Source organism: Pieris rapae, chromosome 16 (genome assembly GCF_905147795.1).
Source record: "Pieris rapae chromosome 16, ilPieRapa1.1, whole genome shotgun sequence".
NCBI classification, from domain to species: Eukaryota; Metazoa; Arthropoda; class Insecta; order Lepidoptera; family Pieridae; genus Pieris; species Pieris rapae.
This window is the reverse complement of record NC_059524.1, coordinates 4,873,878-4,891,731: the sequence shown is the minus strand read 5'-3', so window position 1 is coordinate 4,891,731 and position 17,854 is coordinate 4,873,878. Positions and strand designations below refer to the sequence as shown.

The 17,854-nt window shown below is 31.4% G+C and overlaps 3 protein-coding genes across 3 annotated transcripts; 1 reads left to right on the top strand and 2 right to left on the bottom strand.

Moving 5' to 3' along the window:
- Window positions 1–1,700: 1,700 nt before the first annotated feature.
- Window positions 1,701–5,892, bottom strand: LOC111002244 (U2 small nuclear ribonucleoprotein auxiliary factor 35 kDa subunit-related protein 2). Its single transcript, XM_022272391.2, has 8 exons — window positions 5,604–5,892; window positions 5,456–5,529; window positions 5,077–5,297; window positions 4,647–4,910; window positions 4,188–4,364; window positions 3,163–3,328; window positions 2,043–2,145; window positions 1,701–1,883 (listed from the first exon to the last, which is right to left on the bottom strand). The coding sequence occupies exons 1-8, from the start codon at window positions 5,609–5,611 to the stop codon at window positions 1,733–1,735; spliced, it is 1,164 nt and encodes a 387-aa protein (XP_022128083.2). The 5' UTR covers window positions 5,612–5,892; the 3' UTR covers window positions 1,701–1,732.
- A 1,400-nt stretch (window positions 5,893–7,292) lies between these two features.
- Window positions 7,293–9,706, top strand: LOC111002246. The gene is made up of 4 exons (XM_022272394.2): window positions 7,293–7,654; window positions 7,947–8,144; window positions 8,460–8,590; window positions 9,237–9,706. Exons 1-4 carry the CDS (start codon window positions 7,456–7,458, stop codon window positions 9,360–9,362), a joined length of 654 nt encoding a protein of 217 aa, XP_022128086.1. The 5' UTR covers window positions 7,293–7,455; the 3' UTR covers window positions 9,363–9,706.
- Window positions 9,707–9,812: 106 nt separating this feature from the next.
- On the bottom strand, window positions 9,813–17,769 carry LOC111002245 (uncharacterized protein C18orf63-like). Its single transcript, XM_022272392.2, has 8 exons — window positions 17,566–17,769; window positions 17,343–17,481; window positions 17,004–17,181; window positions 12,133–12,229; window positions 11,271–11,367; window positions 10,614–10,748; window positions 10,026–10,115; window positions 9,813–9,903 (listed from the first exon to the last, which is right to left on the bottom strand). The coding sequence occupies exons 1-8, from the start codon at window positions 17,694–17,696 to the stop codon at window positions 9,829–9,831; spliced, it is 942 nt and encodes a 313-aa protein (XP_022128084.2). The 5' UTR covers window positions 17,697–17,769; the 3' UTR covers window positions 9,813–9,828.
- Window positions 17,770–17,854: the final 85 nt, after the last annotated feature.

The window sequence follows — 17,854 nt, the reverse complement described above, 5'->3', positions numbered from 1 at the left end:
AGTGTTGGAAAATCGCTTCAATACATCCGACCCCTGAAAAAGCCGATACCTCTGATCCGTCCAACTATCGCCCAATAGCAATAACCTCCTTGTTCTCCAAAGTAATGGAATCCATTGTTAATGTCCAGCTCTTGAGGTATCTATACGGTCACCAGCTAATTAGCGATAGTCAGTACGGCTTTCGTCGTGGTCGTTCGGCTGGTGACCTGCTTCTATACCTTACACATAGATGGGCAGAGACAATTGAGTCCAAGGGGGAGGCGCTACTGGTAAGTTTGGACATAGCGAAAGCCTTCGATCGGGTGTGTCACAGAGCACTGCTCTCATAGATTCCGGTTTATAGGCTTCCCGATAAATTAAGCGATTGGATCTAAAGCTTTCTGGCCGATCGGAGCATCAAGGTCGTCTTTGACGGAGCATGTTGCGACCTTAAACCCGTGAACGCTGGGGTCCCACAAGGCTGTGTTCTATCCCCGACCCTGATTCTTCTGTATATCAATGATATGTTGCAACTTAGCAACATTCATTGCTATGTTTGTGTAGTAGTGTAAAGAGTATCGCCAGTGTTATCATCCATAACACTGGCGATACTCTTTACACTGGCCGGGTAGGTATCTCTCGGGCAGATCTCTATGAGTACCGGAACAAACTTGTGTCTGAAGTCAAAACTCTACTACGGGGAGTCTCCGACTGGGACAGACAAAACCTAGTCCAATTTAACCCTAAGAAGACACAAGTTTGCGCGATTTCTGCTAAAAAAGCACCCTTTGCAGCTACTCTTCTTTTCGAAAACACTCTTCTTAAAGCCACAGCCAGCATTGGAATACTTGGCGTTGACATATCGAACGACGTTCAGTTTCGAGGTCACTTGGAGGGAAAGGCTAAATTAGCCTCCAAAAAGCTTGGTGGGCTCAGCAAAGCGAGACGGCACTTTATCCGGGCCACCGCTTGCAACTACATAATATATAAACCCCAAATTCGCAGTGGAGAGAAGCGTCGATGAGATTTTAAGCGTCACATAAATGGAATCTGACACTTATTAAGCAACCTCAATGATAGCGTACGTTTCTCGTGTGTTCCAAATCTAAGCAGCTGAAGAGCCATTTTAATTAAGTATATTTTATTTGAATATTGATCACGATTTTCACGGCCATTTTACGTGTATTTTATTTGAATATTGATGCTGATACGGCTCACGTGTGTTCCAAATCTTTACAGCTGAGAAACAACAGCTCACTAGAATAATATAATGTTTGTGTGAATAGTAGTAATTAGTTTTTAAGATGTCTTTGAACGCTAAATTTGATGCTCTGACTTATTCATTTCTCGCTTCCTCTCAAAGTGGCGAAGACTACTTCAAGCCCTTAATTATCGTAGTGAATCTGCCTGGTAGCTTTGATCCTACTCCCTGCGAGTACGATCAAAGGTTTAACTTTGTCTGTTACCATAGGTTTCTTGGTGCAGACATCCCATACTTATTTATATATAAATAATATCACTATGTGTTAGGGTACGTCTGTATGGCTTAGCGGCTCCGTAGGGTTGTTAGGTTCTTATGTCTCACCCTACATATTATGCTATTCAGATATACCTGACATCTAATACATATAAATTTTAAACACACATTTCACAGTCCACAGACGAGCAAGCTCTACAATAAATATCAAGGGATTTTTATTCTTGAAAAAAAAAACAACATGAAGGTCTTACGAGTACGGCAGTATAATTTTAATTAACTATCAGATCGGATTCTTTTTGAATGACGCCGCTTTCTTCTAATTTTGGTATCTCGTCTATCTTTGGATCTTGAACGCTTCCTTTTTATTATTTCTCGTTCGGGTGATTCTGACCATCGCCATGAACGTGGCGGTGTCCTTCGCCTTCTAGAAATTTAATGAAATATAACTTATTACATAAATTTAGTTTTGTTTGTAACAAAATATGCTATTAAAAATAAAGAAGCATATTTTCACATTTCGGAATCCCTCTAAAACCTCAAATTGTACTTTAAATAAACTAAGATTTTATAGAAAATTAATTACCTCTCAGTACTATAATTCCTTCTAAAAAACTTTTCTGGATTTGAAAATACATGCAAAAAGTTACATGCACGGCCTTTTGGACATCTTTTCCTTGACTGTAGACCTAAAAGTTAAATGATTAATCTATTAATAGAAATGTAATCTAGATAGCTATTAAGATTTCTAAACAACTTTGTTTCAGATTGTCAATGAAAAGTATGAAAGTTCCAATTTTCTATCGAATTTAACATCTCTATTGGGGCTTGAGAAAATGTCACTTTTCAAAAGCGCGGAAGCTTGTCATGTCATGTCAAAGAGTTCTGACGAATGTCACGAGATCAGAGACGTTGCGCAATGCGCAGCCGAAGACGAGGGTTGACACTTGACAGTCGGAACAAGTTGCAATGACGGCTCCGCACGTTTACTGAACAACTATTTTTAATACAGTTGCGAAAAAATTAAGCAATTTAATAAAATAAAAAACTCAATAAACTCAACTTTGAAAATTGGTACAGTTTTTTATAGTAACTGGGGAAATTTTAGGTTGCATATTTATTGTTTGAGACAAACTATTATTATTTGCTTTATTATTGTTTATGTATATTTTATATATAACATAATAAAAAACAAACTAACTAGCAAAGAAAATTTTTGGAAATGGGTCCAACTGTAAAAAAATAAAAACAGATAATTTAATATTTTTATTGATGTCAAAATTAATGAGATTAAATGAAATGAAACAAAACCTAACCTCACTCAATGAATTCAATTATTAAATCTTATATTGAAACAAATTAGTAGCTTCTTTTTAGAAATACATATTTGCATAAATCATATAAGCTACTATGATTTTTTTATTCAGTAGTTTTAAACTTCGTGGTTGTTTTTTTTAAAGACAGTATTTTGACAGGAAAGTATTTGGAAAGAAAACGCACTAGTTCGGAAAAGGAAAAGAAAAAGCACGAGTATGTGATAGCCCACATCCCGAACGCTATACGTCCCAGCAATACGCCACTTTTTGAGCAACTATAAAAAAAATATAAACAAACCCTAACTTATTATAAGTTCTATATAATATTTTCTAAATTTATGTTGAAATCAATAAACTCAAAAAAAAAATGAAATCTAAAAACAACCATACCACATATAGCTGCTTTCCAAGATGGTATTTGACAGAATTGTAATGACATTTGTCTTCCTCCATACCATCGCGCGTGTAACGTGCGATACGCTTTCACAGCACTTCGCAGGTCTGCATACTCTATGTAGGTATTACCACGTAGGTGTTTCTCGTAGTTATTACAAACCTGCAAATTACATTATTTTTTTTATTTAATTGATTTAAAAATATATAAGTAAACTTTTGGTGCAAGTACCAAAAAACATTAAGGCGTTTAGCATTGATATCTTATCAGATTGGTGCTTGAAGATTACAATAAAGAATTTAAAATATAATTTATATGTTATACAAACCTTGATTTATTCAGCAGACATGGTGCCTGAGAATTTGCGTTAAGATAAATTATTTATAGAAATATGTAATTTTCACAACATGTTTTCTACATAAAAATATTATGTCTGTATTAAGGATTTAGAGTCGAGTCTAAGCCCAAAGTATGACCGAAAAAAGTAGTAAGTCTAGCTAAGTCTTGAACCTGAATCTTATCTTATAAATAATCTCAAGGCTAATTTGCCTCCCAATGTCAAAGCCAAGTATTCCGATGCTGTCTGAGGCTAAGCGAAGAGAGACTTCCATGTATTATTCAATTGAATAAACAATGGATAAAACAGGATTAAATTTTTTTAGAAATTTAAAGGATACTCTATTGCTCCACACCGGATCTGGATAGCTTACCTAATGCTGTTTCTGAAATTTATTAGCAAAACAAGATAAACTCTATTAGAGTCTCTATTAAGAATATGGGTTGATTTTCCAGATCCATACAATAAAATATTATAACTTTCTAAAGGAAAAAAAATTGTTATGTTTTTTGACTTATGGACCATTTAGAACAATTATAATGTGTGTCTTATTACTTTTTTTTTGTAAAATAGTATAAAAGAAAATAATAGTCAAATTTGTTTCCGCATAGAAATGTTAAAGAAATATCTATTGACACCTTTCTACGTCTAACTTCAATAATTTTTATAAATAAGTAGAAATACCTTAAATTCAACAACTTCGCCAAGCTTCTGAAATTCAGGTAGAACATCATAAAAGAATTCTCTATAATCCCTGAGTGTTTCGCTATCTTCATATTCCAACATGATATCTGTGTCATATTCATTATAGTTTGCATTCTCCAAGCCAAAATGAATATAGAAATTTGTGGCTAAAAGTATCTGTAATAATTGTGAATGTCTAATGTACAGAAGTATTTTATAACCTTTAAAATTTATATTTAATTTTTTTTTATTATTTTTAAACACCTAAGGTTTCAATCTAGAATTATTTATTACAATTAGCTGTTATATTTTTACCTACTTACAGGTGAAGAAAATTGGTTATGGTAAAAGTTTAGTTAATCTTAAATATATATACTACCAGAAAATATTCAAAAAGCTAATATTGATAATTAGAAATTGTACATATCATTTTTAAATCATCATATAAAAAATACTGACTTTACTAATTCCAGGATATTGGTGGTTTCTTGAACACTGGTCACCAAAACGACAGCAAGCCGTTTTAATAAAGAAAGGGCATAATTCAGTGTTTGGTCTTGTTTCATGGTATATAAGCAATTCTTGTGGTGGATCTGAACAATCTCCACTCAAAAACTTTTCTAAATTAGACATAAATTGTTCTTGTCTTTTTTTGTTCTCTTCTTCTATTTCTTTTAATCTCTCTGCTTCTTTAGCTTTACGTTGCTTTTCTAATTCTAATTCCTGAAGATAAACAGATAAAATTGAATAGGATAAAAGATAAAACGAAAATACTACTTATATTATTAGTTACAATTGTATTAAAAAACATATTTGTGGTAGGTGAAGGTGTTATACGATTAAGGTATATTTATTAGCTAAGCTATGTTTAAGAACAAAAATAACTTACTTGTTTAATTTTTAATTCATTTTCTAATTGTATTTGATTTTGCTTTTCTTTTTCTTCCTGAATTCTTCTGTATTTTTCTATTGCTATTATTTCAGCTTCAATCCACTTTTCATTCTCCTTTTTATTGTGAAATTCTATTTGTTCTAGTTCAAATCTTTCTAGCAATTCCTGTTCTTTAAGCCATGTTGTATATTCACTACATGAGGGAGATGGACAACTGTCTGGAATATTAAGATTTATATTCTACACTAAATGCAATTAAAAACATGATGACTAATATCTCAATTATTAATCATGCATACAGACAGTCACATAGCAGCATCTTGGAATATTCTTACCAAATTAGTAATCAAAATAATTATGAATAAAAATTAATCACCCAGTTCCCTAGCAGCTTTGGTCCGAATTTTTCTTCTTCTTTCACGTTTAGCAACTTTTCTCCAATCTTTATGCCTGAAACACAATGACACTCTTATATAATTCTTGTTGTTGGTGCTATTTATTCGCATACCTCTTTTTTGCATTACCTGCCCATTTTTATATTTTTCAGTGGTTTCGAACTTTAAATTCCATTCCTCTATTGCGTGTAATAAGAACTTTTAGTCTGGAAGTCTGTTAACTATTATTCACTCTCAACGGTTATTCAACTCATGAGGTTCAGATATTGATCATTTTATGCGTATTTATATTTAATTAGTAAATTTGATTACTTCACAGTTTGTTTTAGAACTTTAAAGTTTGAGGACAATTAAACAAATAACAATTGACACTGTTATTTTGACAATTGTGAGTTTTTCGTCGAAAATAATAAGGTGACAACTGTAAGCCAGTTCAAGTTCAACACTATAAAAATTAACCATGAACACAGCATTTGTTTTTTTTTCTGTGTAAACAATGAAATATACGTCATACGATGTGAATAGTACAGTATATAAGTTATATTAGATTAGATAACATATGTAACTATGTATATATCCAAATGTTGTTAGCGTTTTGTACATGTATGTCCGTACACGTAAATTGGTAAGAAGCCAAGCGATTTTTTTATTCTTAACACAAAATGTTGTTTTTTTTTTATAGAACAGGGGGCAAACTAGCTGGAGGCTCACCTGATGTTAAGTGATACCGCAGTCCATGGACACTCTCAGTGCCAGAGGGCTCGCGAGTGTCGGCCTTTTAAGAATTGGTACGCTCTACCACTTTAACTATTTATACCCCAATTTAACTGTCCAAAATAAAAGTATGATATGACAAAAGTAATTGATGGGGTTCGTTTACTTATTTTCCAAATTTTACTTAAACTAATGTAAAAGCTAGTTGTTCTAGTTCTTAGGTAAGGAAATTAAACGCTCCAATAATGACTTGATTCACTATAATTCACTTCACGGATTTTACGTAAACTTGAACAACGTAATTGAGCGTGCGCTTTTTTTTGTAAGGATTCTCGCTGTTGGCCTTAAGGGCCTTTACAGCTCAGCACAGGCTGTTTTGACGAGCTTAGCTCAGTCTGAATGGGCGGGTTTCCCGCGACTCGCGCAAGGGCTGTGAGAACCTCGGCTTGGGCCGTCGCAGGGGGGTGGTCAATCGCCTGAAGGGCAGGACGAAAAGTACGAAGTAAAGGTCCTCGCCTTCCCCGGTGAAGGCGTATTTTTACCCTTAATATTTTGCTATAAACACTACAGCCACTGTTATTATTATTGGCCGCACGGGCGGCTTTGCCCGTGCGCATGTGTTTTTATAATCGGTTTTTATAACCTCTTTTATAATCTATTCCCTACTCCGACCTGACCATCCCACTTCGGGCAGTTGTTCGAGTCAATTCGTAACAATTCCTAAACAATCGAGCGAGTCGAATAAATAACTATTGCACATGCGCACTTACAGCAAGATTCTTAAGAATTTGTTTCATAAAAATGTTTAGAATTTAATATAGTTAAGTTATATGTACATTGTTCCTCTCATTGTCCTATTCCCTTTTTGGCTATTCTAAGGTTCAGAAATGCTATTTTGGCATGTCAAATATACATATAATAATCTCTAATGTATTTCTGTATATAAATTTCCATCTCACTGCATTAACTATTATGTTTCAACAACGGAAAAATAATAGTTAATGCACACACTACGTATATTTTAATTTTATATTTAAATACCCTCTTGACCATTGATTTTTATGATTTTGATAACCATCTAGACTATCACTACTTCGACTACTGGCAACTGGCAGGTAAGATGCTTCCAACTATTTTTTTATAAATAATGAGGGTACTTCGAAATAAGAAGCAAAGTGAAAAGTTATATTTTATAATTAACTGAAACTTAAAGTATTGCCAATAGGCATAGGTTACCGCATGATAAAACTTATTTAAATTCATTAATATGGAAAGAAATAGAGAAAAGTTAAGAAAAAGCATTGAAAATAACAATGAGGCTGAAGTTCAGGATTTGTTAAGCAATAGTTTGGATCCAAATTATGAAGGTGGATGGCCCATACGATTTGCCGCGCGATTAGGATTTTATAACATAGTGAAACTATTTTTACGATTTGGTGCTAACCCACATCTTCTCAGTGATTCTGGTAAGTTGAAAAACATTTCTTTAAATAAGTTTGAAATATTATCTCGGTAAAGATGATTAGGTTTTAACATCTAATTATTACTAAAAGCTCGAACATAATATCTTATAATTGTATCTAATTTGTACCTAAGTATAAATTTATCAGATATTGTTTGTTATGTAAATTTACAATGAATTTAAATTTGCGACGTTCATAAGTGTACTTTTTTACCTAGATGAATAAAGATATTTTGTTGTTGTTGTTGTTGGTAGGTGTCTGAAAGTTACAACTAAGCAAATTATCATCCTCACAGGTGCTTCAACGTTACAATTAGCTGTGTATTCAACAAAAAATTGGGATCAAGACAATTGGAACTTTTTGTTATCCTGCTGTGACTCCTCTCAATTGGCTGACGGGGCTGCTGTTGCAATTATTTTTGGCAATACTGACGCTTTTAAAAAGATAATAAGTACTGGACGTTGTAACACTAATATACCAACATCGTTAACAGGTAATAAGAAATATTATCATCATTATATATAATATACGTACACAATAACACATCATTTGTGTCTGCAAAGTTATATATTCATGTAAATTTGAAACAAAGTTAGGAATGAAGAAATACCATACTATATGTTGTGTTAACTACGTATAAATAATGACATGCAAAAAAATATTTTAGATAATCATTCCACGATATAAATTTGTGTCGTTCCATTTGTTTAATTAGAAAAGACGGTTATCTATATGTCTAAACTCTAAACCTAAATAGCATACTGATATCTTATATCATAAGTATTGTGTATGAAAAGTCTCTTTTCAGGAAAAACTGTAGAAGATCTTGCTAAAGGCTATAAATTAAATTATTTATTAAATCCATCTCAAAACAATTCTCTACAAGTTACATCAACGCTGTCATTACCATCACCTAGGCATTCCAGGCAACATAGAACGGTATGTGGTATATTTAAAAAACCGTCTTGACAATAATTGTAGTTAAAAGATAGACAAAGCCCACTCTATACAGGGCGTCCCAAGACTATGGGACATCAAGGGAAAGTTCCTTAGATTACGTAAATGAGATATTTTGCTCTAAGAAGACTTTATTTTATTTTGAAAAGCAATTTGTATTCAATGATTTTCTAAAAATAACTTGTCACCTCTGGGAATCGAACCTAATCAAATGTGAAAATATACCCTTATTTTTGAGGCCAATCAGGATAAAGGACAAAAATAATATTTTTTCATATGTAACATAATATTTTGAAATCTTCCATGATTTCATTTGAGTCAAATTTCAAGAATATTATCAATCTGTGGCATCTCTTTTTTCATTTGAGTTGGTTCAATTAGCAAAATTTGTGAATGCATTGTGCTCTCAAAACTTACCTACGCTTAAAGTAAAATTTAAAAGAAAGTAAATATCTAAGTATTTCTAAAAGTTTACTTATGTTTAAAGCTTTCGTTAAATTATTTCCTGTTTAAACTAAAGTTAAATGACAGAAAGTATTTAAAGTTAAATGACAATAACTAAAGGTCGTTGAGATTACCAATACAGTTCTGGGTGATGTTCCTTTATTTTCACGCTTATTTTTTTTAGGATGTATCTCCAGTGCCGCAGCATCGAAATCTGTCGCCATCTGTTGCCAATTTTTTCAACATCGCAGCGCAACGTCTGACTCCCCCTCGATCACCTTTACGGGCTACGTTTTCACCAACACATTGACGAGACACATTTATTGTAGAAATTTTATTACTTATTCGTTTGACTAGATACCGTAATAGTATGACAGTAGGGTTAAACAATCTCTGTAGCAGTTGTTCGCTTTGACTTGGGTTGATTCAGTACGATTAGCTAGATGGAGGGACTATGATACCTTAAGAAATTAAGTCTGTTTCACTTAACAAGGTCCACGTAATGTCCCGATTAGCTTTTAGGATTAAATTATAAAAGATGTGTATTGACAGTCACACGATTCTGATATTATATTAGGCAATGTATGATGTTTGATAATTATTGTATTGAGATTTAGTTCAAGATTTCGTTTTAATTCTTAGATTATAAAAAAACAAGCTAAATGACAATATTCTTAATATTTGGTTTAATTAAATATAACTACAAAAACATTTATAACGAAATAAAAAATACATTTTAAATTAAAGTTTTATTTGGACACACGTATTATCTATGGTTATTTTGCGTGTTGTGTTGGAGTGCAAAGACTAACTGCTTGTGTTATCACGTGACTTTCATTAGATGAATGTTCCTGTAAAATAATTGTATTTGCATTTACAAAAGATATAATCTTATTTAACGTAGAATATTTGGAATGCACTTGGATATATACTGGTCATTTATTAATAATATGAAATAAATTGATGTACTTACACAAATTTGTTTATTAATATTAAGGGGATAGCCAAGCATATGGGACATTTTACTCTTCAAGCAATTCATAAATTTTTCTAGCACGGCCTTCTGAAAATAAAACTCTGATTGTGAAAAGTTAAAAATAATTTTAACAACGAAATAGAACAAGCTAAGGAGAGGGCAGCTTTGGAATTAATGTCGCGGCTTTGTATCCTACCTGTTTTATATAAGAAAATAATTATTAAAGTACGCGTAATTGAACGACTATATTTTACCACGTGTCCCGATTTATATGGTATTTATTTCATCCTCTCAACTGTAGATGTCCGTTTGATACTTTTAGAGGCTCAAAATGTACAAAACAAAAAGTATGTACGTAGATATTGATTAAAAAGCGAATTACAAAGCAATTTCAGTAAAATCTATGGAGCAAAATTGTTTAATATAAAGTATAAATAATACAATCTAGACATTTGAAATGATGTTAAGAATTTAAATTTGAAGAATAATTTGTCACGTTCATTTATTAGTACAGTGATTAAAATTATGGAAAAGCCTAATTCGAATTTTATAAATAAGGTGAAAAGCGTTAGCAGGTATGCTTACTTCAGCAGATTTAGACATAGGTGTGATGATGGGAAATGCTCTAGTGAGGCAGATATCAGGATAAGTTAATGGGTCGCCACGCCAGAACCTTACTGAGTAACAAGGACGCTCTTCTTCAGGCAACCGGTATCCATGCTATTAAATAAAAACATACTGAAGTGACTTAATACAGCACTTCATTGATATACCATACCAACGACTGAATCTTTATTCATTTCTCCGTTTCTGTAGTATTGTACGTACAAGACGTAAGTATAAACATATTTAAAGTTAAATTAATTTATAAAGACACTTTTATAAAATATAACATATTATTATGCGACGGAAAAGTATATTACATCTTTTTTTATTAAATTTGTATAAAACGCACGAATTTAAAGTTGATGAGTTATTCTAGATTGAAAAACTCATCAACTTTAAATTCGTAAAAAAGCTGTGTTGACCTAGTTGTTTCAGGTTTGGACTTTCTGTCTATGTAAACCCATAAAGTGGACAGCGTATGTTAGGCACAGAAGCATCACCTACTTGATTATTAAAAAAATTGTAGAGTAAGTTAGTTCAAAATAATCTTTCAGGATAAACTATTTAATGAGTTTAAAGCTGATTATCAAAAACAATTGTCGAATATAATATTATATAAAATCTGAATGTACATACAATATTCTTCCAGTGCCTACGCAAGTCTTTGTAACATTTAAAATCGCTCGTCTTGGGGACTGCTTCATAGTATTCTTCAATCGTTGCTTTATTCAAACTAGAATGATATTATTAGTTTTTTTTTTCGTTAAACATTAGTATTGCAGGTTATTACAAACATTTAAAAAAGAAAAATGTTTGTGATTTAAAAGATTGAAACGTTTTTCCAACTGCAGTTAATATGAATATTTAACATGAATAGAGGATGTTTTAATTTGATTTAGATGATTCCGTAGATTATTTAATACTTTCTTATACTTCTTAAAAGGCCGGCAACGCACTCGTGAGCCCTCTAGCATCGAGTGTCCATGGGCGGCGGTATCACTTAACATCAGGTGAGCCTCCTGCCCGTTTGACCCCTGTTCTATAAAAAAAGAAAAAAAATTGTTGTGAAATTGTATGACTATGATATCTCATACAGTCCTGAGAGAATATCTTGAGAAACAAATTATGTTAAGGACAATTATTTTCAAAATTACATCAACACTTGTGATGAAAATCTATTGTCTTATTTAGAATAAATAATTATCTACCTTTGTAATATAGTAAACACTTTACACATACCTACATGTTTAATATTCCTAACCTGAATTCTATCTGTAATAATAATATACGTGTATGAATAGAAAACTAAAATAAAGTTTGGTTCCTATCACAGCACCTTGTGCGTGATGAATTACTTATTTCTTTGATAAATGAACAATATTGTCCTTCAGAAATAGCGAATTGATTTATTATTAAAAACTTCAACGCATCGTCAGGTCTTCAGAAGGCCGTTTTTAAAAGATCTACTAAGAAACTAAAAATTTGTGCCAAAACTTACCTTGGAAGGACTCTAATACATTCCCCGGGATAATACTTATCGTTACATCTCATGAGATTTATTTTCACTGGCTTTAATTCAAGCGCAATTATATTATCTACAATGTATCACAGAAAATTAATTAATTTAATAATATTTATATAATGAAAAATCAATGTGCGTTATACAACTTTGACTTTAAAGGGGACTTTAATGCTTTGTGTTAAGGAGCTTTTCTATGATGTTTAGTTTAGATCTACTCTATCTAGTATTAGTCTACATCAATATCAGATCAGATAATATATTTTTTCTACTATATAAAAAGAAAATCCAATATTTTTGGATGTCTAAAACGGACAGAAAGACAAATTCAAACTGTTTTTAAGTTATACTGCGTAATATGAGTTTACGCAAGTGACAATTAAGTAATAGATTCCGATTGGAGAGATTCCGAGTAGAGACTACGTCCTTTGAATATACAGGGTGTCCCAGAAAGAATGGATAATCCTTGAAACCCGCACGTATCAGCGCTCAGAAAAATATTAAAAAAAAATTCCAAGTTATACCCAAAATATGATTTTTTTTAGAAAAACATACGTTATTTTTACTTTACTTCACATTTATGTGCACAACGGCCACAAAATAATGAAATTATGAATTCTTAATATAATAATATATAAATTGGCATGGCAAATACTAAAACATTCACATTGCAAGTTTATTCATGTCCATTTTCCTTTTCTTCGAGCATTAACAGTACATAAATTCCATACACTAATACTGCTAGATAGGTGTTATTCTAAAGTAAGTTCAAAACCTCAATAAAAAATGTAATGGAAAGAAGAGAAAAGAGGCTCAATTCTGACTCAAACATACTGAATTGTTTATCGTGATTAAATAAAAAAATATTGATTTATTGCATGTATAAAACGTTCGTTATTTAGTTGCGTGATCGTCAACCTCTAGAGACTTTCCCATTGATTTTTCTTAATATTCCTATAAACCTGTCGAAAGTGGACGTGTTTGTTGTGAGTCCTTAACTATAATAAAAACTTCGATAACAATAATCAGCTTCAACATTTCTAGCGAATAATGAGTAATGAAACAATATCGTACTTAACATGCTTTGTGATATTTCAAAATATTTTTTGCATTAACCGATCGTTTATATTTAATAACGTTAAATATAAATTAATATCTTTTATACTTTTCACGTTATCTCTCGTAGTTATGTTGTGTTTTATAGTTTACGATGAAGTATACAAAATAAACAGACTCTGGTATTTCTACTCAGTCAAAACACTATCCGCATTTGTAGTTATTTATTTAAGTATCTCAGTGACAAAGAATAAGCTTTTCTTTCGTATTCTTGAAGAGTTAGATGGTAAAAATAATTTTCGAGATAAAAATAAAGTGGTTAGCAAGATTACCATGTTCTCGATAGCCCTTTCTATAACTTCTATCTTATTAGATTTGATTGGTTTGAAAATTATTAATTTACCAAATAGTGTGATTATTATGGGGACAATGGCATTCAGTGTGACAGATACTGAGTTAAGTCTCCATTCCATAATAGCTGAAATATTTAATGCACGACTCGACTCGATCGTAAAACATAGCAATCCGGAAAACTACGCGATTATTTACAAACGGTTGTTGATCGCTGCTGCTTGCTTCTCCCAGGCTTTTAGTAACCAGGTAATTACTATTTAAAATCGTTTCAGTCGATTAGGATGTTTATTTTAACCCAGTGAACCGTAGAAAGATACTTTGTTAATTTGATATTACTTAGGGTCAATACAAGCTTAATCTTAATTTTGTGGGGTTGGCGCCCTTATCCCCGGCCGCCATCTTGGAAAAAGAGTTAAAAAAACGTTTTTGGTTATATCTTTGAAACTATTAATTTTTAAAACAAATTTGTAAAGACAAATGTTGTAGCAAATCGCTGTGCCTTCTATTATGTATATGATAAAAGTCAAAAATCAACGTTAACTTCTTTTAGTTGAACTTCACTATGCCCATTATATTCTATAAAAACAGTATATGGCCTTATTGAGGGCTACTTTAATAGATATTAATTTCAGATATTAAAACTCTTATTTATTTCAGACGACGTTCCTGGTGTTGGTAACGCTTTTGATGAGCGTTATCTATTCTAGTACTTCCATTTTAGGCACTTTAGGAAATATGGTAAGTTCATATTTCAAAGAAATTGCATTTATTAAATATAAAAATAATTGGAATTATAAATAAAATCTTAGCGGAAGAAACACAAAAAACACATTATTACATAAAAAAATCTAAAATACTTATAAAAAACATTGCTGTAAGTATCTACTGTTAAATTCCCCCGTGTATTGCCATGGTGCTTTGTAGCTGTTACACAGGCACTTGTGCGAATTTTCGAATTTGATCGTTTGTATATTTTATTTCTCAAATCTACGATCAATAGATTTTTATTTAGTAATAAAATTCAACAAACTATTTCAAATTAAATCTTCTGATTTTAATAAAATATTTGATAAAATTGATAACAGACTCTCCTACACATTTTCTTCATTTGGCGAGAAGTAAGATCGCTAACATCGTTATGGATGTTTTGTGCTGCAGTAGAGAAATCTAAAAGCCTCTGTGAACGAATACAGTTTGAACTTGCTGAAAAACTTGTCTTTGGAAATTTGGGTAAGTGTTTACGGATCTTCTATCTGTTATGCCCTCCAATATCTCAAGCTCTCTCAAGCAAATTACTGATAAAGTAGAAATTTACTTATTACAGTTGTCAAGGAAATAGACCTCATAAAACCTGACCCAAGGACAGTCATGCACACAATTGCTTGTATTTTTACTTAACTAATATTTCGGTCGCGGCCCTGTCCTTAGCACGTTAACTTGATAATATGCTGACTATGCTAAAATACGATCGATTAAAATATCGAACAGAGTATCATTTTTATATATTCAATTCACAGACTCTAATTGTGAAGTTAAATTGCGACGCTTGATTCGATGTATAAACTCCATGCAGTTACAAAAGTCGATTAGTGGTGCACCAGTTATCTCGTCGCGACTACCATACAAAGTATTAGATTGGACACTCAATTACCTTATTATTATTGTACAAGTAAGTATTTTAATTTATTTAAAAGGCTCTTTTATTTGATATTTATTTATAAGTATTTTAATAAAACGTTCTTCGTACAAAAATCTAAAATGCGTATTACTAAAATATGCGGAACATTTGTGGCTTTAATTTACTTCACATTTTCGTTCCCGGGAATGGAAGCAAATTGTATTGAATACTGTATTAAATTTTTTTTGCAAATTTGTACAGAATTTAAATAAAATCTGTTATCGATATTAGCAGAAAGATTTTTATGAAAATGAAACGAGGTTTGAAGTTTAATCTTAGTTTTGGTTTGCGATTATTGTCCTTTAATAGTACTTTTATCGATTTTAGGTATATGCGGCATATAACTGAAATGGACTCAGATGACCGATTGACGTGTTATGTGATTTTCTTGGCAGTTCTTTTCATATGGGCATAAAATGATATGAGTGAACGTGATTTGTGATTTCGCCATCAACTTAGCATTAGCATTATTCTTCGTGACATTTTGTTATTAAAACATCATAAATTCATTAAAATTGCTGCTGCTGTTGTTATTGATAAAATATGAGGTTGTTTTATATTTTACTATTTAATTAGAAATTAAATGTATATCCACTATCATTTCTTCTATCAGTATTATCAAGTAGGTACGCAATGGCGTACCTTGGGGTACCCAGATAAACGTTTCCTGTTTTTGTCGAATGTCGTTTCTATTCAATAACGGCGAGTATTATGGACAGAAAATAATTTAATTAGTTACAGCACTCGCATTTGAATAAGATAAACTTAGAGTTATTTAAATAAAAATCAGTTTGCGTTTACTTCATTTTTGTCCGGCGTAACACTATATCGTCTGTCTCACTCGAACTTCGTACACCTTTTTTTTTCACTGTCATTGAGACGAGAATTATTTTTAGCGCTCAATATAAATAAATATATAATAAAAATTAAAGTAAAATAAAAACTATTCCCAAAAACTTAACTGAACACTTTCATATTTATAATAGTAGTAGAGCTGTATACGTATTGGTGCAATTAAAAAAATATATGCGTCTTTCATAAAATTTTAAATCAAACCGCGTAGTATACCTTACTACTGTAAACTAAACAGATGCTGCTTTATGCTTTTGTTGCAAGTGATACCTATATGATTAATTTTGCGTAATATAATTATATGTATATGCCATTGTAAGGTGTCAATAAAATATATCAACTAATAATGTATATATAACAATATATAAAAATAATAGACGTAAAGAATTTAACTTACAAACAGTGTCATTATTACGTAAATAATTTTTAAAATTCGTTTAGTAGTTATAGAGATTACTATGAAAAACAATTTAAAAAAATGTAGGTTTTAAGTTTTTAGATATAATATTTATAAGTATAGATAATGTTCCGCTCTGGCAATTACAAATAATACCTACACTAAGACCCAGGTTACAACAATGGCAAACATAAAATAGCAATAATTTATGTTTGTCATTCTTGAAATTGGTAAATATTAAAAAACATGTAGTTAATTGTGCTTTAAGAAATTTAAGCAATGTTTAAAATTTATAATTAACTCCCTCGATTTAATTAAATAGGAATTTTAATTTAACAATATTCTCCTATGACAGCAGTCTCATTTTAACAAATTCCGAATTTTATATATATATATTTAAATTTAAAAATTTCGTTTAAAACAAAAGGAGGGAATGCAATTTGCCTATATACATATATTTAAAAACCATATGCGCAATACACACAATATATATAATGTTGTGCTTTAACTTACCGTTGACAGAACAGAAGCATTGAATGCCTTCCTGAATACCTACTGTTGTTAAGAAATTCCTGTTACTTATGAAATAATTGTATCCTAATGTATTCCAGGTAGGTGCCATTTTTGCTCCCATTGTGTAATAGAAACACATTTTGTATGTATCACTATCCACCTTGCGTATATCTCCGTCCTATAAAATGTAATATTTACAAGTTTCTCCCTCAGAACAGTCGTAGATTTTTTTTTTAAATATGCATCAAGGTAATAAATAGGAGAAGATTGTTAGTCATACTGTATTTAACACATGGGTGCGATAATTTTAATAAATCATAATACATATAAAGCACTAACCTGGATAAGTGAAAATCTCAAGAACAAAGAATTTAGGCGGTCATAATCTTCACCACGGCGCGTGAATATTATATGAACTTTCTTAACGTCACATTTATCTGGACTTGCCAGTACAGACGGGTGGGAGAATATAATCATTCTGTACAATTATATTATTTATGTATTTCCAAAGAAAATAAAATATAAGAATAATTAAAATTGTATACACTTCAATATGACTTGCCTACACTTCAATATTTTCCAATGAAAATCGGAGGGCGCGGATCGGTCATGTTTATCATATAAATTAGCAGTTGCAACAACATAGCCCAAACTCTCATAATTGGGATATTCTAAGTTGTAAATTTTAGCCATTTTTCACTTACTATGCTTTCCCCTAAATAACGATTCAAAATGTTGAAACTTGAAACCCAAAATTAAAATATATAGGCGCCAAAATCTGACCGTCTGACAGAGACAATAAACTGGATAAGGAAGTTGCATAGATTATAAAGCTGAGATCATAGAAATAA